Raw genomic sequence first — 14,653 nt, 5'->3', positions numbered from 1 at the left:
ATTTTAAGTGAAGAAAAAAATAAGTCCGACGCCACTGACCGATCGGACATCCTCGGCTCCGGCTTGCTGGAATTCGGCTTGCTGCCTTCACACCAGTATCTTCCTCGGTGACGGTCCGCCCTGTTGCCACTGTTCGCTCCGTTTCTAACCCAATTGACTTCCTCACGCTCGTGCTGGCTACTTTCTCCATTCTTTACTTCCTTCTGTACCGCCAACTTTAAAAGACTCTCTAGGGGCCTATCTGAATCCTCTTCGCATAATCGGTCCAGTATTGAGCCCTTCCTCAATCCTGCCATAAACTTCTCCCTCAAAACGAAGGTCAAATTTCCTTCAAAAGCACAGTTAATGGAAAGTCCTCTCACCCGCACGTACCATTCTTGCGAGGTTTCGCCAGACATCTGAGTGGCCGCCCAAAATTTGCTTCTCTCGCGCCACACGGATACAATGGGGCTGAAGTGACCACAGAGTAGCTTGGTTAGTTCGGCATACCTTTTGTCTTTTGGTAATGCCGGATAAGTCAGTTCACGCAATATGGTATAGGTGGATGTTCCAATTAGGCTCACTAAGGTTGCAGTTTTTACAGGTTCTTCAATTATTTTGTTGGCGGCAAAGTACTGGTCCAATTTCTCTTGGTATATCTGCCAATCATCGGTGGCATGGTTGTATTCCGCCATGGATCCGATCAAGGCTGCCATCTTGAATATCGCCGGTCCGGTCGGTCCTTCTCCTCGTGGGATCCTAGCCCTTTACTAGTTTTCGGCTAAGTATCCCATCCTCGTCGCCATTTGTTGTGTCTTGGGCTCTTGGGATTTGAAGAAGACTCTTTCAATGGGCACTGCATACATTTATTGATCACATTAATATATATATGTACAAGGACAATTTTTATTAAGACCAACATGTGCCCTCGTTCGTGGTTGAGTCGCAAGAGAGATGGCGGGTCATCGGTCGTCCACCGGCTTCCCCCACTGTCCAGTGTTGCCGCTTTTCGAGGGAACGCAATACATCACACAGTCTTTTAGACTTAAATACTCCTCGGCAAGATTGTAATGGTGACATTTTATAAATTATTCTTAATATTCGCTTTTGAGTAACGAAAATGTTTTGAGCTTTAAAGTTTATTCCCCAAAAAATAATACCATATTTCATTGCTCCTTCGAAATTCGCAAAGTAGAGTGTTCTCTTGGCTGCGTCATCCAGATATTTAGAGACTACACGAATACAGTAGCAAACTTTATTAAGTTTATTATTAAGATATTCAATATGATGAGACCAGTCTAAAAATTCATCAATATAAATTCCCAGAAACTTGGTTTTGTCAGATATCTCAAACTGACTGTCACAAACAAGAATAGACTCAGGCTTAGTGATTCTATTTAATTTAGTTCTAAATAGCATACTGCTGGTTTTAGATTTGTTTAAAAGTAATTTATTTATTTCAAACCAAGAACTTGCTAACGAGAATAGCCCATTTGCATTTGCATTCAGTTCACCCATATCTGATCCCCCAACCAGTAAGTTTATGTCGTCAGTATATTCAGTTAAAGAATATTTTGGATGAACTACTTGATAGTTTAGATCGTTTAGATACCCTATAAATAAAAGAGGGCCCAGTATACTTCCCTGTGGAACGCCGACTGTACTTTGCGATATTTCTGATTTATAATTTATTCCGTTTTCGTTCAAAACTACCCTCTGTGTTCTTCCGTTTAAGTAAGATTTAAACAAATCAAGAGGTCCGTCATCATTTTGGCTTTACGGGATTAGAGGTCAGCGGTCCCTCTAATCCCGTAAAGCCATAATTTTTTTAATAGAATGTCCCTATTTAAACAGTCAAATGCTTTCGACAAGTCTAAAAATATTGCCAGTCCCAATATATTAGTTTAGAAACAAGATTTTGAAAAACGGTTTTCAGTGGCCTATTTGGAAGTTATTTGGCTACTTTTTCATACAGAAAAAGTCATATTATTTCATTGGTTTTTTTTGGAATTTGTGTCATGGTGTCAAAACTAACCCCCGCGGCAAAGGATTAAACTAAATGAACTATATTTAGGTTGATTCTTATTGCCCAAGAAATGCTATGTTCAATGATACATTACCAAATTTGTTAAAATCGGTCAAATTGCTAAGAAGTTACAGCAGGTTATTACAAAAACTATTGAACAGCCCCATCATCTTTATTTTTGAAATAACTGAAATTTTTGTTTTACGAAAATGCTAGATAAACTGGTTCTTTTTAAAAATGTGAACAAAAACAAGTAGTTTGTTATGTAAAATTTATAGAAAATGCAATTTTTAAATTTAAGATGGCAATTGGCACCTCTGGTGGTCATTTTAAGAACTTGAAAATATTTCCCAGTGATTCTTCATGGCCAATTTACCCAGTAACCTAAACCTCAAAGTCATACGACGTACGATTTACCGTACCTGCTAGTGGATTTCGTTTTTCTTTTCCTTGTCAAGCTGCAACGACCAGTCTGCCAGGAATTAGGTAACTGACTATAAATTTGAGAATAACTATAGAACTCAATTAATTTCTTTCCAAATTAATGTCAAATGAGGTTCTTCCAGATGTCCACTGTCACTTAATTTCTTCCTAATACCCTGCTATTATTGCTACTGAAAATAGATAAAACACACTTTAAACGCATTTTCAAACGTATATTTGTCATTCAACTATAGGCATTATGTAGACCAGACAGTTAATCCAGAATAACTTAATATATTACCTCTATCATTATTATACAAAGCGTACATTTTACACTGTTACGAGCGAATGCATTAGTTTCAGACAAGATTATTCCCCCAACTAAATGGCTACCGTGTAAAAAAATAAAAATATTACATATAGATATTAGTTAACATTCTTTTTCGAGATTCACTAAAATCACAAGAATCCTTGAAAGGAATTAGCGTAAATAGGCAAGGCCACAATTTCTATTCAGTTAACTTTTGCAAGAGGAAAGTGAAATTGTTTTATTAAATAAATTGAATGATTTGCTTGGATTTCAACATTTTATCACAGGCCTTGCGTAATTACCGTTCAACTAATGATGAGATTATACTATTTAGTATTTACAATATAAAAAATAGACTAAACATTTGTCAGTAAGTCAATTTGAGTCACTTTTTTTGTGTAACCCAAAGTCACTTTGCCTTGAGTTAGTATGAAAAGTGTCCTAAAAATGACCCTAAAAATACAAAAAAAAAATAAATATGGGGTTTTTAAAACTGGAAACGCCTACTTATACATAAACCAACGATAAAATAAAATATATCTAATAAATAATCAAATGGAATTTATAGACAAGAATGGAAACACCACAGACATATAGCGGAATGCAAAGGTTTTTTTTTTGAGTATTCTTAACGATTTAGAGTAATATTTGCACTTAGCCCTAACAATTTACGTTTAAAATGGACCAACAATGTCTTAGCTACTAACTGCAAAGCTATAGCTTATTTTAAGTCATTTTTTTTACGAACTACCACTAAATATTCGAGTGTTGTATCTCGTATTTACAACAAACTGAAAGTGAGGTGTAATTAAATTTCGACAACCAACAAGGCCTTTTGAGTGTAGTACCAAGCGTGTTACAAGCAAAATCCATTAGCATGACCACAAAAAGTAATAAAGTATAATTATTATAGGGATTACAAGTTACAGTAAATAGCAATAAATAAAAAAAATGGCACAAAAAATTAAGATGGATTAGGTGAAGGTTTTGTTTGAGTTATTTTGATACTCAAAGTATCTTAAACATGTTTATAATACATTAAACGTGAAAACGCGAGCTTTGCTCAAATTTACCAGTTTTGTTGAGAATCAGCGGCGTACGACTTTTTTTAAATACTGAGCAGATTGATTTTTTTGTGTAGCGGAGATTGGATTGGGAATAATTGTCTAAAAAAAAAATTAAAGAGTATAGGGTTGATACACAGTTAGTTTCGTATATTTACCATCATTTACCGTGGTACTTTAAGCCCAGTTTAAGTTAAGTAGTAGTTCAAACTATTATTTTTTTATCTCTATGCCACAGTCTGAACCATCCTTAACTTAAACTTAGTTTAAAGTATAACTGTGCAACAGCTCCTTTCCCGTATTTGCACCGTCGTATTTTAAACCGAGTTTAAGTTGAATTTGTTTTTTAAATATGACAGAATGAGTGCTAGGAGTCACAGTCTGAACCACGTTTAACCATTGATTAACTATAAAGCTTGGTTGTACAAAAAAACATATTTTTTGATAAAACATCTTTTTCATAAGTTTTTGTTGGTGTATTACGGTCAAATAAAACACAGGATTCTTTTTCACTGTTGTCCACGCATTATTTCTTATAATGCCTCATTCTGTAGATATTTATTTAAAAAATGGCCAGAGATGGATGGAATGGATAGAGATTTAAAAAAAAGTTTGAAAAACTCAAACATTACCCGCTAATCCGAACTTATAACATTCAAAATTAAGAGTTATTGTTGTTATTAAGCAGAAAGCACATTTTGGCACAAATCTTTTAATCAAAAATGTTTTGAGGTTCAGCCATCTTTGTAATGTATACACGGTTTTCATTTTTTGAGCCTCATTGAAACTTTTTTTTAAAACAAAGTTATCGTCAGCTGTTTTTTCTCTTTCAGAGTTTTTTGGCTAAAAAAATAGTTATAATATGTAATTTAAATGAAACCCTTCTTCTCTGATCGTTGTTGAAGTCAACGGTTTTCTTGAAGTAGTCAATTATAAATTTGAAGTGATGCGTATTGCAAAAGTATGCAATTCAAAGCTTGATTCAATTTAAGTTTGATCAATTTCGCGGATTTGCAAAAAACCGAACAATCTTCAAAGTAACCTCACGCTAATTTAATCTACTTTGTATCTTTTCATTTAGGCGAGATTTTTTTAATCAACACCCTGTATACAATTGACTAAACCTTCACTAAACAACAAATGCATTAACCAAACAAAATTAAGTACTACCTGTATTATCAGTCAAGCTTCGATTGTTTAAAACCGTCCAGTTGGCCACATTAAATTATTATTCGAATAAGTGAAACAATGTCACAATAGTAGGCCTTCTACAATGTGCTCCAAAAAACATCGCCTCCATATTAAGGAACATATTGTCCAATACTTAAGCCTTATACAGTACTACTATTTTACACCTAAGCTCTTTTAAGTTGCGATATTTCTTTGTTTTCGCAAATATAAATGCACCAATTTTTGTTTTATTTATCAAGCGATATGCTTCGTACGTCACAAAACCTTTCAGTTATATTTATAGAGTATACTACGCTTTAAGTAGTGAATAAAACAACTATGCAACATCGATAAGTGATAAATATCTTAACAAACGATTATATACATATCGTTGAAGTTATTACAATATTAATAATAGTCTTTGTAGTGATGCAGTTTCTAGAATTGTCAAACTTCTGACTACTGTTGAAAACTTTTTTAGAAAAGCTAAAAAAAATCAGTTCCACTTTAAGCAACTTTAACATGGACAAGTAACAAACACAACAAACAAATACAGTAGCACAAAATTATTTTTCTCCCGTTCTTTAGATAGGAAACTTTGAAATTGGTGTAAAAAAATGATTATGTGGCATCACTGATTTTATAAATTTGCATAAGGATTATGTTACATTCAAACAGAAAATGTAAGTTTCACCTGTATTGGTATGTTATCATTATTGTTCAATTAGGTTGGACTTGTTAAGGAACTAATTAGCCCATTTAAATTCTACCTTACTGGCTTTTTGCATTATTTTTTTGGTCACTTGCATAACAAGTTTGAAACAATTTCCATGGAATCGCCCTATACGAGAAAATTCGATAGTCTTAAGTACAAATAAATAGTCACGGTCTATTAATAAATATATATCCCTAAGAATGGCACTGTTTTCGTTAATTTAATAATTTCTCTCTACAGCTTAAATCCAATAAGTTGCTTGCACCAAAAATTCGTATTGTTACGTCAAGTATACATTTCTGTTATGTGTTTTTTTTTCGAGTATTTGAAATGTTTAATATAGACAACTGACTAAAAATTAGGCAGATAATTGTAGGTCTATTAAAAGATAAATTATTTAGCGTTTCTATTGTTTACCGGACGATGAGGCGCTGCTGCCTCGGGACTGTTCGGAGCTCGCGGCTCCAGAACTCCCTCCGGACGCGTTGGGCTGCGGAGAGGGGCTTTTCTGTCCCCCTTGGCTACCTCCGCTACTTAAAGCCATCCGCTGCATTTGTCTAATCACCGCAGTAGCATGATACGCTTGGCGCCATCTAGAACAGTTTACAAATAAGCCTCAAGGCTAAAATTCACACTAAAATAGTCTTGAATTACTTAATTAATATAAATTAATGAGACTGTTGATTTTGTCATTAGAGTGTTAAATATTGTCAGTTGACAGAAACAAGCTTTCAACAAAGACACAAATATACCATAGCTCCAACTTGATACAATATGATTGACTTTAAAAGTTAAAAAGTTAGAAATTAATCAGTTTATAAGCTAACGTTTCCAATAAGTTCTTTTTGTAATAAAATCCTATTCTAAATATAAAATCAGAGACTAGACTCTTACCGGGATTTAGCAAAATTCTTCTTAAGTTGTTCAGACACAGTTCCGTGAATATTCTTGCTAGAAGCTTCATTCCCAGAAATCCAGGGATGGGCCAAAGCCTAAGTAAATAAAATAAGGTTCTTAAAAATATTATTTTATGTACAAGATGGCCACAATAGTTTTGAATACAAGGTAGGTTTATATTGTATATCTTTTTTTTTACAAACACACAGTTTTTTTGCATATAGAAATCGCCAATTTAAAAATTAAAATATCTGGCTATTGAAAATTGGTACCAAATCCAAAATAGAAAAAACAACAAAAATTGTTCTTCTTTTACATTTAATAGACAGATTGAAATATAGTACTAGAAGCTAGCAAAGAAAGTAAATTAAGCAATCAGCCAAGAAATGTGCAGTTAGAAAGAAAGGAATTTGTTAAAACAGGACAAAGAACTTTAATAGCGTAAATCAAAATCAAAACAACTCTCTATGCACCACCATACTTTGCGTCTTGTTAATTACAGGGTGTCCCGTAAGTATATGGCAGTATTTCGGGAGCGTGCACGGGATGTCAAAATCAGCAGAATTTGTTATATAAAATAAATTTCAGTCATTTTACAAAGACTCAAACTACATTATTTTCAAATACCCTGTTAATTTTTCTTTCAAAACTATTCTTTATTTGTTGAAAAACACTGGATTTTTGTATAACACATTTCTAAAATATCTAGAAAATCAGAATACATGGTTGCACACATTAACAAATTAAATAAAACAAATAATAAAAAGAAAAACAATAAGAGGAAAAAACGACTTGTGTTTCATTGCAGCATGTATTTTGATTTAACTATTTCAATAACATTTTTTTGAAATAGACTTTATGAAGAAGGTTTGCAGAAACATGATTAATGACAAGTATAAGAGAAATCATGCAAGTAGAGAAAACCACTTTACTCACCTGTCTACATGTATATCTCTTCTCTACATTAACACAGATCAGATTCCTAATGAAGTCTTTGGCCGCATCACTAATTTCATCCCAATAAGGCGACTCGAACTCAAACTCTCCCTTCAATATTTGAGCGAACAAATTAACGTCGTTTTCATCATAAAACGGTGGATAACCGCAGAGCAGAATGTACGAAATTACTCCTATACTCCACACATCGATGGCTTTGCCGTACGGTTTTTGTGCCAGCACCTCGGGGGCCACATAGCCCGGTGTACCGCAAGCCGTGGCCATTATCCCACCGTCCTCCATTTTCGATAATCCAAAGTCGCTGATCATTATTTTACTATCACTGTCCGGACTGTAGTACAGTAGATTTTCGGGTTTTAAGTCTCTATGTACCACGCCTTGTTGGTGCATGTAATCCACGGCCTCCAAAACTTGTCGAATTAAATGAGCTGCATCTTTTTCAGTATAAGATCCTACAAACATAATTAGTATTCCATATTATAATAGTTATTTAGAATACCGGGTGTCCCAAAGTTAGTTAGAGCCATACGTTAACGATTTTACGATTGTAAAGGACAAAATAGAACAATGTATAGGAACAAAGGCACTTGAGTTTATAAAAGCAATACGCAACTTTAAAGTGATCTCCCTGTAAATGGTGGCATAATTTTGAAACGGTTTCCAATAAACAGTTCAAACCTTAAATTCGTCGATAGACAGACATTTCCAAGCTCTGGTGGTTAAGGAAACTTCCCGAAAATTGGGTAAAGGGAGCATTTCACATTTTGTTAATTTTTGAGCTAGATTTATTAATATCGCGCTGATCTGAATCATAGTCAGCTCTAAAATAATACGGAAATGTCAAGGTGAACTCAATGAACTAGGCAAACCAAAAAATCACCTTGCTCCAGATTCCAGGATCTAAGAATTGAAAATAGGAAAGTCAATATTGTGGCTAACTAAAAAAGTGCCGGAACTCCCTTTACAGGACCAGAAACTTCCTGTAGCTTTTGGGATTACACCTACAAATACGACCACATTGAAAGAGGAATATGATTGAGTCAAGCTCCAGGAGCAACTGACTGGCTTGGCAAACTTCAAGAGATATACAAAGGTTTTCAAGATTGTTGCTTAATAGGACGAAAAACAAGGAGACTACAGATTATATAAAGATGGGAGAGGAAACTCCAGAAGCTGTTTTGTGCAAGTGACGATGTCTCAGACTTGTGAACCAAGCTATTTGATAGCAGTACAGCAGTATAATTGATGAGTAGGAAAATTCCCCCCTCTAAGAGCTAACTCAAATGATGGCCTTTAAGGCTTTGAAGATTAAGGAGAAGTTTGTGATGAGCCTCAGCCCAGAGAATCAGAGAAAAGGGGCTTCAAGACTGTAGTGCATTGTTGCCCCTTAATCTACAAGTAAAAAGTAGGACAGTAATAAATAGTCAGAGCAATGCACCTTAATAATACGATTAGTCAGTCTATTCATGTTTGGCTCTGAAAGTGACAAAATGTGCAAGATGAAAACTTTTGATAGCTGTTGTGCCACATCTTGTGACATCTATACTCAACTCTATGAGTTAGAACGTACAAATGGCGACCCAAAATCTAGGAAGAGCACCATTTTTTATCATCATTCTTACATTTTCCACAAATATTACTTATGCAAAATATGAAGTTTACATGTTTGATAACTAGGCAACTTTTAATAAACGGTTTGGTTGGCTAAGCTTGTATATCTTTATCAAACCCTTTCATAATTCAATGATTATTATCTTTGCATAGTCTCCTCTAAGTCTGTTTTAAAAGTTTGCTGATGTTAAAGTAGAAAATATGAGAGAGTTGTGTCTTTAATACTATATTCCTCTAGGTGAAGGGGTTTACTCCAAAGAACTCTCCCTCTCTCTTAACAATTAACTGGAAATATCTTTTTGACCATCAGACTTTGGAAATGCCTGTCTAAATAAATCCAAAAATTGAAGATTAAATATTTAAAGACTTGAATCGCAGATGGTTTCAAAATTATGACTTGTAAATCATCTTTAGGTAGCTCACTTATGAGGCTTTACGACAAAGTAATAATTTCTGAACACCATGTATAAGTGTTAAAAGTGCAATTTTAAGGCACAAAAGTTAAAGTTTATTGGAGAATGTACCTAAGTTAAAGCAATTTATTAGAGGGTCATAAAAAGCACTTTTGACACAAAAAAAGTAATCAAAACAATGTGTCGCCTTACCTTTTTGTACTATTCTGTCAAACAATTCACCACCAGTAACCAGTTCCATTATAAGATAAACTTTAGTTTTATCTTCGAAAGTTTCTAAGAGTTGTACTATATTAGGGTGTTTCAGCTTTCTTAAAATCATTATCTCATTTTCTAAGGAGTCTTCTTTTCCTTTCAGTGCCTTTTTGTCTATAATTTTCACAGCAAACAACTGGTTCGGTTTTTCCTTACTTTCCGCTAGTCGAACTTCAGAAAATGCTCCGGTGCCCAGTTGTTCTTTCAGGACGTACTTTTCTTCTAACATAGTTTTGTCGCCGCAGTCTTTGGCGCCATTTTTGCTTTTAGACTTTTTCTCTTTACCAAACAGAGGCATTTTTGCTATAATTTTTTTTTAACACCTAACTAAATTTATTTAAGCACAGTCTTTTCTTTTAGCTAATAGTTTGGTTTCCTTTAGGATCTTTATAATACAAGGATTTAACTCGGGGTTATTTTGTTAACTTTTTTTAGATTTAATTACCGATATGTATTAGTTAGCTAATAAGAAGCAAAATTTCACTCTTCGTTTTTTTATTTATCTAATACAATATAGTTTGATCTTTGCAAGTACTAATGCTTTGATAAGAATTGTTGCTTTTATCACCACTGTTATTCCTCAAGGCAATTTCGAGTTCCTGAAAATCAGTTAACCTTCTAACATCGTTGTCTTTGCGTAAACGGGTATTGGGTAATTTACGAATTCGTTCTACTTGAGATTCCGATATTTGTAATTCTTCACAGCAGGTCTTTAAAAGGACGTCGTAGGTCAATTTCCACTTAGGGATCTCAATTTCTATGTAATCAGGGTCTGAGGAGCCTTGGATTTTTACTTTGAGGACAAGTTCTGCAAACCAAAAAAATGTCTAATTAAGTACTATTATAAACTACGTCTATACACGTGGACTGTTATTACACTTTAAAAACCATCAATAATGTAGATGTACAAACAAATAATAAACTCCATTCACAAGCAGTCAATGAGGTTGTTACTATACCAATAAAACCAAAATATATTCAGTTTTTAAATGTAATTATTAATTATAATGAACGATTTTTCCTTTTCTAACAACATTCAAATATCAAATATAAAAAGGAAATTAATGTACCATTATAGCTCAGTGGAAAAGCATTACTATGGAAAAGCAGAGGTGGTTGGTTCAAGTCCAGCTCAATGCACAACAAAATTTTGACCTAATTTTCAATTTATGTCCGAATACCAATTATTATTTTCTTTAATTTCATACATTCACGGACAATAAACAACTCCATTTGTAATAATTAATATATGAATATGAATACGCTAATTACCACAAAGAAGGTGTTAAGTATGTGACATATCCACTTCATGTAAATTAAATTATCATTACATTCATTAGGAAACCAAACTTGGCACATCCAAGGTGAACATCAAATAATAATTCTTGATTTTCATGTAAAAACGGTTGTTAACAAAAGTTGTGTTAAACCTTACATTATGAGTAATATCAATAAATACTGGTTTTACACTGAAATTCATAAGAATCCCTGAACTTATTCATGAAGTTAATTAATTAACTAGTTAAATAAATTTAAAAGAAAATTGAGTTTGTATTGAGTAAAAAAGTGTAATTGTATTTGTGTGTAATTGTATTTGCAGTGTTCTACAATAAAAAATGTGGACAAAAATAGTTCTCACACCATTGAAAGTAAAATCATATTCTTCAATTTATGTTCGATTTGTTATAACATTGACAACGCGGCCCATTTTCAAACCTTGATGTCATGCAACTAAAATTATAGTAACTACTTCTTGGTTTGTTATCCCTAGTAAACAGGAACCAGTCCTTAAAATTAGACATATCATACAAAAAATTATTATTTTAAACAATTCTTTCTTTACGTCCTCCAACATGCTTTAACAGTTTATTATAGTTGTTGAAAGCACAGTCACGGCACATACAATTTGTTTATTATTGTTAAAGCCTAAGATATTTATGTATCCATAGTACACCAAATATTACGAAAAATCAAACTAAATTAGGATGAGGTCACAAGCCTTAAAAAAGCCCTGTTTTTAGATATATCCTTAATGTTTCATTACTAGATCTCTCTTTTTTCTACCAAACATCCATCCTTGTTGTAATAAAATGACATTTAGGATCAAGGTTCTATGAAACCAACAATTTAATAGGTTTTTCAAGTTTAATGTTTTACATCTTATGATCGCAAACAAGATTGCAAATATATTTAAATTTATCTCTGAAAGTATATTTTGAAACAGATCAAAGCTTAGAGTACCTTATGCAATCTGGAAGCAGTATTATAAGGACAAAATTCCCTAGTGATAGTTTAATACCTAATAATTGTGGATTGGAGTTCATTCACACACATTGATTAATTTATTCAATTTGATACAATAACAATAAATTGAAAGTTATGGACAGAGTAGACTTGCATGTATAATACCCGAGTACCCAAGTGTGCACCATAATTGCAATAATCTACAACAAAGAATGAGATGGTTCATTTTGTTTCCTGGTGACCACCATTCTCTGAGGTTAGGCCAAACCATCATGTATGTCAATATGTTGGCAAAGTAAAAACACATAATAATGTCCTTTTTGGCCAGCTTTTTTGCTAATGGTTTACATGGAGCCACATTTTAATCTGATCAAACAAAAACAAAGTTATCCAAGCAATTAAACAGGAATAAAAATCTATAAAAATACTTCACACAAAAGATTATTATGAAGGAATGAATAAAATGGAAAAAGAAGGGATCACTAATAATAATTACTTAGAGAGGGCATGGGAAAACATCCCAGTCAAATTTTTTTTAAATGTAATAATTTTAATATTAGGTAACCTATTTCACAGATATTTTATTATGTACTCACATTGGTGATCTAAGTAGAGTAAAAACAGATAATTTACTTGACTTTTGACATTAGATAGTTTGATATAGAACCTTCCTTCTAATATTTATATTTTTACTATCATTATAGCTTTTATTTATCTCTACACGAAAACATAGACATCTCTCAAACAATCACTTTAGGTTTTTTTCAGAGAGACAAATCTACAATGCTTAGGCAAACAAATGAGACAGCAAAATTCCTTATAAAATTAGGTGTGCAGCTGGATTTTCAATAAAAGTAATTTTTTCATGGTTATACAAAGTGAGCACTGTTCTACTGCCTACTGTAAGGTCTCTAAAGTTCATCATTCCTAATAGAGATGAGAAATTTAGAGAAAGTTATTTGTGGAAAACATGTCAAGTGAATTTACAGAATTTTAGGATAATTCAAAAAATTTCAGAGACATTTAGTCATTCAGTGATGAAGAAAAAGCTAAAAGAGTACAGAAAAAGTTTTATTACCTTTATTTAAAAATCAGATGATGGTATTTGGAAAAAACACTTGATTAGGTGTTTGTGAATCTTCAAGCAGTCATCATTGAGAGAAGAAATAAAATACACAGGGTGTTTCAAATGTGAAGTCATCCTTTTAATTTTATTTTTGTGACCTACATGAAATTACCAACTTATTGGACTTGGCTATGGTATTGGATGGCTTCAATGTAGGTATCATATAAACACCAATATGTTGTTTTAAATTCAGTTTTGAAATTATTTGTGTACTAATCTAGGCACTAACAGTTGCAAAAGACCAACAAATAAAAACATAATAATCTTGGTCAATTACTGAAAACTTGATGAAAAATATTAAAAATTCTCAGGGAAAGGTTGTAAAAGAAAATTAACATTTTCCCTAAAGTGAAGAAAATTACCTTGAGCCATCTCTAGTCTAATTATTGAGTTAATTATCTGGAAGAGTATAGTATGAACACCTATAAATGAAAACTTAATTAAATTACTGTCACTTTTTCCAGGAATATTCTTTAACTTTTCAGTAATAAACTGATAATGATGACCAGAATTTTAAAATACAATTCATTAATTCCCCTGTTAATTCCCAATTATCCTGACATGCAAGAATAGTTCAAATGAAGCTTTGTTATCACCTGGTATGTTCCAGTTTCGCTTTACATCATAGTGAAATTTCAACATATCTAGCTTAAGCTAGTTGAAAAATCTTTGCAATCTTACATCAAAAAATTAGGAAAAAATGATAATAGCACACCCAAAATTAGTAAAACATTAGAAATTTTCTTACAGTACTTACCATCATTATTTAGTGCTGCAGGAAGTGAAGTTTTGGGCATGCTAAGGAAATCAGGTTGCTTAACTCTATGAGGTCCTACATCAACCTGAGGATTTAAGGGTGCATACTTGATATAACTGGGCACAAATTGATTGCTGTCTTGATGGCCTTGACTGTTTTTTGTAGTGTCATTACTCCCCAACAGTTCATTAATGTTGGAATAAGTGCAAATATCACTGGCCACTTCCCCTTTATAGTTTTTTAAGCGCTTGTCGGCTCCATAATCGAGCAACGATCTAGCTATACGTTCGTTTCCTCGTTTGCATGCCCAATGTAAGGCAGTCCTTTAAAGATGCACTTCTGTTTTATATTGTGGGGTTAGGGGTCTCTAGGGCAATATTTACCATCCGTTGACTGGATTCTGAGAGTTTACGTTAACGTTTTGATGGAGAAGGATTTGAACCGCTTCAAGATCACCAATGCATGTCGCTTCACGTAGTTTCTCTTCTAATATGTTGATGTTAGCCATTCCATAAAATTATTGTAAAACATGATGGACCCAACAGTTCACACTTCACTTTTTTCCTGCAAACTGCAAAAGTGCTAAATAGCTAAAAGCCGAATGCCAGCGCATAACGTCAAAAACGGCAGGCAATATGTCAAAAGTCAAATAAACTTATGACAATCTGTCGCTGTCCAATGTCGAAAGGCGATTTATTGCGGGGTG

General features: G+C 33.2%; 2 protein-coding genes across 3 annotated transcripts; both read right to left on the bottom strand.

Annotated features, from left to right (window-relative positions):
- Positions 1-2,646: 2,646 nt before the first annotated feature.
- LOC145729579 (calcium/calmodulin-dependent protein kinase type 1-like) lies at positions 2,647-10,304 on the bottom strand. Its single transcript, XM_081980394.1, has 4 exons — positions 9,758-10,304; positions 7,521-7,993; positions 6,582-6,679; positions 2,647-6,280 (listed from the first exon to the last, which is right to left on the bottom strand). The coding sequence occupies exons 1-4, from the start codon at positions 10,116-10,118 to the stop codon at positions 6,094-6,096; spliced, it is 1,119 nt and encodes a 372-aa protein (XP_081836520.1). The 5' UTR covers positions 10,119-10,304; the 3' UTR covers positions 2,647-6,093.
- Positions 10,299-14,555, bottom strand: LOC145729646 (ankyrin repeat domain-containing protein 40-like). 2 transcript variants are annotated; one of them, XM_081980498.1, is made up of 4 exons: positions 14,331-14,555; positions 13,948-14,270; positions 10,482-10,628; positions 10,299-10,419 (listed from the first exon to the last, which is right to left on the bottom strand). In XM_081980498.1, exons 1-4 carry the CDS (start codon positions 14,453-14,455, stop codon positions 10,394-10,396), a joined length of 621 nt encoding a protein of 206 aa, XP_081836624.1. In that variant the 5' UTR covers positions 14,456-14,555; the 3' UTR covers positions 10,299-10,393. The 2 variants fall into 2 exon arrangements, with proteins under 2 accessions (XP_081836624.1, XP_081836615.1); XM_081980489.1 differs by having other exon boundaries at positions 10,299-10,628.
- Positions 14,556-14,653: the final 98 nt, after the last annotated feature.

The sequence above is a fragment of the Ips typographus genome, linkage group LG1 (genome assembly GCF_016097725.1).
Source record: "Ips typographus isolate SLU linkage group LG1, UJ_Ityp_2.0, whole genome shotgun sequence".
Lineage (NCBI taxonomy): Eukaryota > Metazoa > Arthropoda > Insecta > Coleoptera > Curculionidae > Ips > Ips typographus.
The sequence above is the reverse complement of the archived record's forward strand: the minus strand, read 5'-3'. Positions and strand labels throughout refer to the sequence as shown.

Excerpts from the sequence above, each read along its gene's own strand:
- LOC145729579 (XM_081980394.1), bottom strand. The coding sequence starts at position 10,118 with ATGCCTCTGTTTGGTAAAGAGAAAAAGTCTAAAAGCAAAAATGGCGCC. Across the intron at positions 7,994-9,757 it reads TGACAGAATAGTACAAAAAG|GATCTTATACTGAAAAAGAT; the intron begins GTAAGGCGACAC and ends TTATGTTTGTAG. Across the intron at positions 6,281-6,581 it reads AAGAATTTTGCTAAATCCCG|ATGGCGCCAAGCGTATCATG; the intron begins GTAAGAGTCTAG and ends AAACTGTTCTAG.
- LOC145729646 (XM_081980489.1), bottom strand. The coding sequence starts at position 14,455 with ATGGCTAACATCAACATATTAGAAGAGAAACTACGTGAAGCGACATGC. Across the intron at positions 14,271-14,330 it reads CAGAATCCAGTCAACGGATG|GACTGCCTTACATTGGGCAT; the intron begins GTAAATATTGCC and ends GCATCTTTAAAG. Across the intron at positions 10,629-13,947 it reads TGCAGCACTAAATAATGATG|AACTTGTCCTCAAAGTAAAA; the intron begins GTAAGTACTGTA and ends TTTGGTTTGCAG.